General features: G+C 43.6%; 1 protein-coding gene across 1 annotated transcript in view; it reads left to right on the forward strand.

Moving 5' to 3' along the window:
* USP15 (ubiquitin specific peptidase 15) overlaps positions 1 to 7,220 on the forward strand; it is an 82,089-nt gene extending 74,869 nt beyond the window's left edge. Inside the window, exons 19-22 of the mRNA XM_068170398.1 lie at positions 1,763 to 1,912; positions 2,467 to 2,570; positions 3,650 to 3,738; positions 5,103 to 7,220. Of these exons, the coding sequence (XP_068026499.1) occupies positions 1,763 to 1,912; positions 2,467 to 2,570; positions 3,650 to 3,738; positions 5,103 to 5,288 (529 nt within the window). The 3' untranslated portion in view covers positions 5,289 to 7,220. The remainder of the gene's footprint in view (positions 1 to 1,762; positions 1,913 to 2,466; positions 2,571 to 3,649; positions 3,739 to 5,102) is intronic.
* Positions 7,221 to 11,079: the final 3,859 nt, after the last annotated feature.

Here is an 11,079-nt window from a genome sequence, read left to right on the forward strand (position 1 = left end):
CCAAGATACTGAATATGCTTAGACCACTGCACGGAAGAGTTGGTTCCCTGCATTGTTCCTACTTACTGTAAATTAGTTCACCTGCCTGCTTTCCCCCAACAAAGTAGTGAGGGAAGAGTAACACAGAAAATGATGCTGGGTTGAGATATAAGGAGCTAAGATAAAAAGCTTTACTGAGCAAAGGGGATAAAAATAATACCACAATGCACAATTACCTTAGCTAATAATATAGTGCACAACAATAATAGCCTATGTGCAGGAGAAAGAAAAATGCAGCATGAAGCAGAAAAAACAGGGAACTAGCCAATTCCCACCTGTCCTGCTGCCATTCCTGCAGGAAAGAGCCAGCACACAAAACCAGGAACCAAAAAGCAGCAGCCGGAACAGGAAGCCTCTCCTGTTACGAGAGCCTCAAGCCCCATAATACTCTGCTTCAGCCAGCACTTTCATCTTGAAGCTGGCGTGAGGCTGGATGGTTGTGAATAACAGCAGCAAATTTCAATTCAGCCCCTGACACTTAATCTTCCTTTCTGAGCCTTAGTTCTAGAAAGATTCAAGTATGCATTGCAGGGAATGGAAATTTGTAAGTCACAACTTGTTTGGTACTTGCCTAGTAAGAAAGCAGGTTTTTATAGTGGGGAATTTCTTCAGGTCCCCGAGAGTCACTGTTACCTGGTTTTAGTGGTAGGTGGGATGGGTTGGGAGAGAGCTGAATTTGGCAATTGAAACTTGGAAGAAGTATTTTCATAACCCTTCATCTTTATTTATAAAATACTAGAAAGCTATGTTTTAACTATGGACACAGGGAGTACTATAGGAGTCAAGAATCCTGTATTTGGAGGGGTGCCACTTTAGTGTTTAAAATGCTGTTGAACTTCACTGTGAGTATGCTTGCCAAACTAGCACCTCACATTTTAAACTGCAAGGGGTACCTGGCATTGGTAGCAAAAGATGGGTCATGGTTTTCAGCTTTTGCTCATTCAGTTCTTCCTATTTTAGCTAAAAGGGACCTGGGTGTTCTAATAGACAAGCAGCTGAATATGAGCAAGCAGTGTGCCCAGGTGGCCAAGGAAGCCAATGGCATCCTGGCTTGAATTAGAAATGTTGTGTCCAGTAGAAGTAGGGAGGTGATTGTCCCCTTGTACTCAGCTCTGGTGAGGCCACACCTCAAGTACTATGTTCAGTTTGGGGCACCTCAATACAAGAGAGAAGTGGAGGTGCTGGAGCCAGTGCAGAGGAGGGCAACAAAGCTGGGGAATGGCCTGGAGAATAAACCTCATGAAGAGTGACTGAAGGAGCTGGGGCTGTTTAGTTTGAAAAAGAGGAGTCTGAGGGGAGAGCTCATTGCTCTCTACAACTACCTGAAAGAACATTGTGGAGAGGTTGGTGCTGGTCTCTTCTCACAGGTAATTAGTGATAGAACAAGAGGGAACGGCCTCTAGCTGCGACTGGGTAGGGTTTAGACTGGACATTAAGGAAAAGTTTTTCATGGCAAGAGTGGTCAGGCATTGGAATGGGCTGCCCAGGGAGGTGGCTGAGTCACCAACCCTGGATGAGTTTAAAGGTCATTTGGATGTGGTGCTTAGGGATATGATTTAGGGGTGAGCCTTGTAGAGTAGGGATCTGGCTTGGACTTGGTGATCCTGAAGGTCTTTTCCAACCTGAACGTTTCAGTGATTTTACTGCTTTTCTCTGTGGTGATGTATTTTAACATACAGACAGACTGCTGTTATCTAAAATTGATTGGGTTTTTTTCTTTTAGGTATTGTCCAAACTGCAAAGAACATCAGCAAGCTACTAAGAAGTTAGACTTATGGTCGCTGCCCCCTGTACTGGTAGTTCATTTAAAGCGCTTTTCCTACAGCAGATACATGAGGGACAAGTTGGATACATTGGTTGACTTTCCAGTAAAGTAAGAAACCTAAATATTTTGGTACTGGAAGTGTAAATGCTAGCAGAACTAAGGCACATGATTGATTCAGCAGTTGGGTAAAATGGATTTGTTGTCAGCTTCCACACGTGGATCTAGTAAACACTAATGACGAAATGCTTGTAGGTGAAGCTTTTACACTTGTGGGAAGGCTGGATGTTGCTTCTGGGCAATCTGATCTAGTGGAAAGTGTCCCTGCCCGTGGCAGGAGGATTGGAACTAGATGATCCTTGAGGTCCCTTCCAGCCCTGACAATTCTGTGATTCTGTGGAAAGTGTGAACTTGCAAAAATTGTTACTAGTAGATAGATGTGGAAGAACTCCTGTCAGCGCTTCAGGCTAAGCTTCCTGCTTCCAGGGAAGGAGCTGTGCTGTCAGTGTTCTGTATGGGTTTCGTGGGGAACATAAAGGTCTGAAAGTCCACCAAGAAGTGAAAATACTTAAAATATTATTAACATTGCCTCCTTTTGGTTGTTTTCTTTGTGTTTTGGTTTTGTGTGTGTGGTTTTTTGTTGTTTCATTCTGTTTTTTAAACAGCGACTTGGACATGTCAGAGTTCCTCATTAATCCCAATGCAGGGCCTTGCCGCTACAACTTGATCGCTGTCTCCAACCACTACGGAGGAATGGGCGGCGGGCACTGTAAGTTCGCCTCAAGCATCATCGCTCCACTGGCCAGCTTTCTTTCCCTGTTTATTTCAGTTCCTCACTGCTTTGAATCAGTGGCATTTTAAATGGTTGAAGGACAGGTTTATTTTCACTACCTTGAAATGCTTTCACAACTATTCTAACACAAAAATCGGAACAGAATGAGCTTTCAGTGGTATTTGTAGGTTCTTTTATACTTCTAGTTATGCATACTGGGGGGGGGAAGAAAATGTGAGAGTACCCTTGTACCCTTGCAGTTGATTTGATTTTACTTGTCTGTATTTTTCAACGTTGTGCATCATGCCTTATGAGAGGCCGAGAGATCTGGAGCTGTTTAGTCTGGAGAGGAGAAGACTGAGAGGGGAATCTAAGGAATGTATATAAATATGAGGGCTGGGTGTCACCTGCACCCTGTGATAAGACAAGGGGCAATGGATGTAAACTACAGCACAGGAAGTTCCGCCTCAACATGAGGAAGAACTTTTCTGTAAGGGTCACAGTATCACAATATAACTAAGGTTGGAAATGACCTCGAGGATCATCGAGTCCAACCTATCAACACAGACCCCATGACTAGACCATGGCACCAAGTGCCACGTCCAATCTCCTCTTGAACACCTCCAGGGACGGTGACTCCACCACCTCCCTGGGCAGCACATTCCAATGACGAACGACTCGCTCGGTGAAGAACTTCCTCCTCACCTCGAGTCTAAACCTCCCCTGGCGCAGCTTGAGACTGTGTCCCCTTGTTCTGGTGCTGGTTGCACGTAGCACTGGAACAGGCTGCCCAGAGAGGTGGTGGAGTCTTGTTCTCTGGAGACTTGCATGATCCATCTGGATTTGTTCCTGGGGGGATGGACTCAAAAGATCCCCAGAGGTCCCTTCCAACCCCTCACATCCTGTGACCTCATTGAAAGAAGATAAAAAGATGGAGAAGTGACTGTGGGATTTTATTTTGACTGTACTTTGTCATTATACATCCTCTTTAGAAGGAGGACATTGCTGGCTAATCTTTGTTTGCCTACATCTGTGAAGATACAAAGTCCTTAGACATTGTACTTTTTCTGTCCTAGATACTGCTTTTGCAAAAAACAAGGATGATGGGAAATGGTACTACTTTGATGACAGTAGCGTGTCCACGGCATGTGAGGACCAAATAGTGGCAAGTAGTTTTTGTGTTTCTAAAACTGAGGCTGCTGATGATGTTTTCTTCAGGAAGGGATTAAAATTCAAGAGTAAATTCTGACACTTGCAGTACATTTGCAGGTAGCCATTTGTGTTCTCTCAAAGGACAGTGCAAAACCTGTTTGCTCCAAAATGCAACGATGTGAAAGCTTTGTACATGAAAAATAGACTTTGGAAAAATATCTTTGGTAACTTGCATTGTGCTGGGCCCTGTGCTCTTTAACATCTATATTGATGATCTGGATGAGGGCATTGAGTCCATCATCAGTAAATTTGCGGACGACACCAAGCTGGGGGCAGGAGTTGATCTGCTGGAGGGTAGAGAGGCTCTGCAGAGGGACCTCGGCAGGCTGGACAGATTGGCAGTGTCCAACGGCAGGAGATTGAACACATCCAAGTGCCGGGTTCTGCACATCGGCCACAACAACCCCATGCAGTGCTACAGGCTGGGGTCAGAGTGGCTGGGGAGCAGCCAGGCAGAGAGGGACCTGGGGGTGCTGGTCAATGGTAGGCTGAACATGAGCCTGCAGTGTGCCCAGGCAGCCAAGAGGGCCAATGGCATCCTGGCCTGCATCAGGAACAGTGTGGCCAGCAGGAGCAGGGAGGTCATTCTGCCCCTGTACACTGCACTGCTTAGGCCACACCTCGAGTCCTGTGTCCAGTTCTGGGCCCCTCAGTTTAGGAAGGAGGTTGCTTGCTGGAACGAGTCCAGAGAAGGGCAACAAAGTTGGTGAGGGGTTCGGAGCACAAGCCCTATGAGGAGAGGCTGAGGGAGCTGGGGCTGCTTAGCCTGGAGAAGAGGCTCAGGGGTGACCTTATTGCTGTCTACAACTACCTGAAGGGGGGTTGTAGACGGGCAGAGGCTGGTCTCTTCTCCTGGGCAGCCAGTACCAGAACAAGAGGACACAGTCTGAGGCTGCGCCAGGGGAGGTTCAGGCTGGAGGTCAGGAGGAAGTTTTACACAGAGAGAGTGATTGCCCATTGGAATGGGCTGCCTGGGGAGGTGTTCAGGAGGAGACTTGACAGGGTGCTTGGTTGCATGGGTTAGTTGGTTGGGTGGTGTTGGGTGATAGGTTGGACGCGATGATCTTGAAGGTCTCTTCCAACCTGGTTTATTCTATTCTATATTCTCTACTCTATTCTCTACTCTATTCTTTATTCTATTCTATATTCTCTACTCTATTCTCTACTCTGTTCTCTATTCTCTACTCTACTCTACTCTACTCTACTCTACTCTACTCTACTCTACTCTACTCTACTCTATTCTATTCTATTCTATTCTATTCTATTCTATTCTATTCTATTCTATTCTATTCTATTCTATTCTATTCTCTTTTGCAGTCCAAAGCAGCATATGTGCTCTTCTACCAGAGGCAGGACACAATCAGTGGAACTGGCTTTTTCCCTCTTGACCGGGAAACTAAACAAGGTGCTTCAGCTGCCACAGGCATCCCACTAGAAAGCGATGAAGACAGCAATGAAAACGATAATGATCTAGAAAATGAAAATTGTATGCACACTAATTAATGGAAGAACTAGAAGCCATAAAAGAGACTTTCTCCCTGGGGATACCGATTGAGAAGAGTGAAATTACCCAGCAAATTAAGAATTAAAGAAAAACCCACGGATCTGAGATGAGGAATTTCGGATAACAGAATGTAAATCTTTAATACATTTTAACGTGCAGTACTTGAAGTGGAAAAACAAAAAAACAAAAAACAAAACAAATAAATAAAAAAGTTAAACAGCAATTGTCTCTAATGCATTTACAGTCTTGTATTCACAAGTTATATATAGGAAATCACCAATAAACCCCTTTTAAGTTTTCTGCTGCTGTTCTGATGGATTACGTTTTTCTTTTGGTTTGGCTGTGAGTTAATGACTTGAAATGTTCAATCTGTGGACTTCTGACGTTTATTTCTTAGTACTGCAAGGATACTACTGCCAAGGCTATAGTTTCTGAATGAATATGTACATGTTCCTTAGGCTGTCACACAGGCTCCAAGTAAAAAATGTCATAAATCCATAAGCAGTAGTTTTCTTGAAAGAGCAAATTTTTTGCTTCTCCCTGATTCCTCTTTATTTCTTTTTCATTAAAAAATTAATAATAATAATAATAACAACAAGAATAATTCGGTCACAATAGAAGAAATAGCTTGAAAAAGGTGTTTTAACCTTTTGTGATATAGTTGAGCATCCAGAATGTTATGTTCATCTTACCGCTGCTGTGGAACAGGTTCTGGATTATCATGCTGCATTAACAAAAAGTTTCTTTTCAATTCAATGTAAGTATCCTCTGTTGCTTGTGGGAATCTACTCTGCAGACATAACTCCTGTCCTCTTGCTTATAAGACATGCATCCTTTGAATCTGATGTCGGTCCAGAGTTGAAAATTGTGCTCTTCAGTTCTCTCTCCCCAGTTTTGTTTTGTTTTTGTAGTTTGACAGCTTGCAAACTACTCTGTAATAGGGTCAGAGTTGATAGTATTCTGTATCCATAGTAATGACTGTGTGTCGGGCTTAGGTGAGAAGTTTTTTGATCATAACCTGCCTTTAAATGGTTAATGAACAAGATTTCTTTAAGGGTGGGCCAGTTAATTTGCTCTTGTGTGTTCCTGAAGGGATTCACCATAGCCTTACAGCATATCTGGAAAGGTAACTCATTATAACAGAATTGGCAATTGCATGTTCAAGTCAGAACCTGTACAGTATATAAGGCGTACAAACTTCAAATTGGACTTTAGTTAACTGTGTTCAGGGGTCCAGGATGCCAAAAGAAGTGTGACATAAATCTGGAACGTTCTTTAATTTGCTGCTTTCCCTTTGATCTAGTTGGAAGAATGTATTGTTGATTTGTATACAATACTGCCTTTGAGAGGGGGCTCTTAAAAGTCTGGGGACACACTTCACATATCTGCTACCTGGATAACTGCTTTGTGTCCCGCTGTCGAAACAAATGATTTTAAAGAGAAGACGACAAACAAAACCGGAAAGTATGATGTTCTTCACTTGAACTAATCAAATACAATAGGTTATAAATTGTGTATTGTAAATAAAAGTTCACTCTGTGAGTGCACATTTTGGTAAATTATTTATTTATGTTAGCATTAAAAAGGTTTAAAAAAAAAAATGAAAAAAAATAATTGCATTTGACCAGGATATAAAATGAGGTATGTTGGATGTGGCTTTGCTTTATACCTTGATATTAAAACTGGTGTTTCATCCTGGTATTTTAAAGCTGCTTTGAGGTTGATTTTAATTTTGGTTGGATTTCTTTTTCTTTTTCTTTTTCTTTTTTTTTTTCTTTTCTTCTTTTTTTTTTTTTTTTCTTTTTTTAATGTAAACTAACCTCCTGCATGACAGAGGTTAAAATTTTGTCTGCACTTGAGTTCACTTGGGTTTACATTTGAAATGCGCATGTTTATTTATACAGATTTCAATAAAGCTATTCAAGGCCTTATTTAGTCCTTCCATTTTCTTGCAGATTCTTTTCTTGCAGTGTTTCTGGAAGGGGTGGTCTCTGTCTGAGAATAAGGCTAAGAGAATCACAGAAAGCTAATCAACAAAAAGCAAAGAGATCACAGAAGGTTAGGGGTTGGAAGGGACCTCAACAGATCACAGTATCACAGTATCTCCAAGGTTGGAAGAGACCTCGAGGATCACCAAGTCCAACCTGTCACCACAGACCCCATGACTAGACCATGGCACCAAGTGCCACGTCCAATCTCCTCTTGAACACCTCCAGGGACAGTGACTGCACCACCTCCCTGGGCAGCACATTCCAATGATGAATGACTCTCGTGGTAAAGAACTTTCTCCTCACCTCGAGCCTAAACTTCCCCTGGCGCAGCTTGAGACTGTGTCCCCTTGTTCTGGTGCTGGCTGCCTGGGAGAAGAGACCAACCCCTTCCCAGCTACAACCACCTTTCAGGTAGTTGTAGAAGGCAATAAGGTCACCCCTGAGCCTCCTCTTCTGCAGGCTAAACACCCCCAGCTCCCTTAGCTTCTCCTCATCAGGCTTTCCTCCAGTCCCTTCACCAGTCTTTCAGGTAGTTGTAGAGGGCAATGAGGTCACCCCTGAGATCATCCGGTCCAACCCCCCTGCCAGAGCAGTATCACCTAGAGCAGATCACACAAGGATGCGTACCCATGCGGGTCTTGAATATCTCCCGAGGTACGGACGGAGATTGGAGTCAATACAGCTGACCAATATGATCGAGTATTGTTCCTTTATTGTTCCAGTATTGCAGGCCTATGGTGCTAGTATAGCACAGTAAAGTAAAGCATAGAGGAAGAAGGGAAAGGAAAGGCAGAAGTGCGTAGCAAGGGAACTTCTACAACTCATATAAACTCAGAGTGCCTTGTTGGCATGGCTTCATTGGTTCCCTCTGAGTGACCACACATCGCACTGTTACAGATTATTGGTCCAACTACTAATGACACAACGAGGTTGTTGATGCAGGTGCATGTCCTGTTGTCCCAAGATAACTTTCTGTGCTTATAGCTACCAGTGCCTTGTTCTAGTTACATGCTGCAGGCACAGCACTGTTTTTCTACACTGCTAGCTGGCTCTGCACTTATGCTGAGCATGGCCTACCACCATGTCAGGCTCTAGGCCTGCACTGCCAGATTGCTCACACTGCTTGTTGCTGGCATTGCCACACGAAGGAGGGAGACTCCACAATTCCCTGGGCAGCCTGGTCCAGTGTTCTGTCACCCTCACAGTGAAAACATTTTTTTTCTTATCTTTCAATGAAACTTCCTATGCCTCAGCTTCCACCCATTGCCCCTTGTCCTGTCATTGGGCATCACCAAGCAGAGCCTGACTCCATCCTCTTGGCACTCATCCTTTACATATTGATAAACATGAATGAGGTCACCCCTTAGTCTGCTCCAAGCTAAAGAGCCCCAGTTCCCTCAGTCTCTCCTTAGAAGCAAGGTGTTCCACTCCCTTCATCATTTGGCTCTGCTGGACTGTCTTGAGCAGGTCCCTGAGGTCCTTGAACTGAGTGGACCAGAGCTGGACACAATATTCCAGGTGTGACCTCACCAGGGCAGAGTAGAGGGGGATGAGAATCTCTTGACCTATTAACAACAGCCCTTCTTGTACACCAGAAGACAGTGTATATATAAAAGGGATCCTCTCCTGGCATTATCAGACTCTAGTTTAGTTTTCCTGTTTTTAAACAGAAGGCTGAACAACAAAAAAAGGTGGTCACCAAGACCTCCCCCCCCCCGAAAAAAAAAAAGGCTAAGTAATAGTGTAACAATAATCAAATGGTTACTAACTCTGCAATTGGTGGTGAAATGACGCATTATGATTTGAGATGAGACAGACTGATACAGTGTCAGGAAAATGACCCAAGCTTTTGGCTTAAAACCTTGTATTTAGGTGTTCAACACAACAAACAGCTTGTGAGCTTAGCTTGCTTATTTTAACGAGGGCACTTGAGAGATGAAGGGCCTGGAGCACATGAGCTAGGAGGAGCATCTGGGGGAGCTGGGGTTCTTCACTCCAGAGAAGAGGAGGCTGAGGGGAGACCTCATTGCTGACCTACAGCTACCTGAAGGGAGTTTGGAACAAGGAAGGAGCCAGCCTCTCTCTGTGATGACAAGCAACAGGAGTAGAGGAAATGGTCTCAAGCTGCACCAGGGAGGTTTAAGCTGGATGTTAAGAAATATTTCTTCATTGAAAGGATTATCAAACCTTGGTATGGTATGCCCAGGGCAGTGGTGGAGTCATTGTCCCTGGGGTGGTTTGAGTGGCACATGGACCTGGTGCTTAGGGACATGGTGTAGTGTCAACCTTTCAGTGCTGGGTTGAAGGTTGGACTGGATGATCTTGGAGGTCTCTCCCAACCAGACAAATCTCATCACAGAATATGTACATGTATATCTGAAGTGTAGATGAAGGTAGTCCTGGGGAAGTGATGAGTCATCTCTTTGAATAACACACACAAAAGCCCCCTTGCATTCATTCTTCCATTGGGTTTCCTATGTCATGTTAGCCTAGAACTTGCTTGGAAAGATAATGATCAAGGAGCAAAGGATCTGACAGGAGTTTGTAGGATGACGCTTTAGTATCTGGTAACTCAGTCTCCTAACACATTTCATTCTCCCTTTGAAAAAGCAGATAAATATATAGTTGCAGATAGATACTAGAAATAGATAGATCAATGTAGATATACATAGAAATAGATAGATAGGACCTCCAAAGCAATGCATTTGCCTACTAACAGTCATATCATTGCAGAGATAGTTTCTACTTGGTTGGTTGGTTGGTTTTGTTACCAATATTTTGGCTTCCAAGATCACACATACTCAGCGTGTAAGCTTCTGAATCAGATAGAAAAATCAGTGTCATTTCTACACATGAGTATCTTAAAGGTTTCTGGGAATTCAGCCAAGTTGAGAGTTTCATAAAACTAGTGTGTATTCACTCACAAGATACCATAATGCATCCAGTGGGGACATGCTTAAAATCAAACCCACAGAAAGCAGCTTTATGGTGTCTATCAAAAGTTATTGCCACTCAGCTGGTCATGTATATGGAGAAGATACAGACAAGGCTCACACATCTCTTTATGAATCATGTTTGATAAAAAAAACCCTACAGTATGCTTTCTTTTTTTGGGTTATGTTGACAGCAAGTGTGTCTTGATGGCTATAAGCAACCACAGAAACCCCAGAACTGTAAGATACAATTAACCTTGTTAACTTGCCACGGGAACAAAACAGAGTGGGAGGCAGAAGACAGCTTGCAATTGCCAGCTACTCCATGGATTTTGTGGCAGCAATACATACTCTAAAGCCTGTCTGTTGGCTTTAGTCAGGGGTCTGGATGCTTTGGTGCAGATCAGTGCCCTGATCTCACCTATAATGCACTTAAAGTCCTACCTGCATTCCTTACAGTTGAAAGGCTGTCAGGTGCCACAAGATATAGACAGGATATAATACAGGAACGAAATCCACCCCTCCTTGTGGAGGAGGGTTCCCCCCCTGTACCCCCTTCTCTCCCCTTTTTCCCCAAAGAGGGTTAGAAAGAGAGAAAAAGAGCAGTTGTTAATTGAAGCAAAGTGTTAGTAGGCCACGCTTAGCTGTCCAAGGTCAGTCTGGCAGAGAGCCTAGAAGTGGACCAGCTGGAAAGGAGTCTCAGTCATACTCAAAACTTGAAGTTGCATTCTACCAATCTACCAATGAATTCGTTCAGACCTGTCTTTTGTTTACAAAACATTCAGCCATGGTGTCCCTTTCTTAAAGGCACAGCCTCAAATGGTCACAAACATGCACCTACAGCTAGTTGCTAATCACAAAATCAT

This window comes from Melanerpes formicivorus, unplaced genomic scaffold, assembly GCF_026170545.1.
Source record: "Melanerpes formicivorus ecotype bairdi unplaced genomic scaffold, bMelFor1.0.p_v2 SCAF_3, whole genome shotgun sequence".
NCBI lineage: Eukaryota > Metazoa > Chordata > Aves > Piciformes > Picidae > Melanerpes > Melanerpes formicivorus.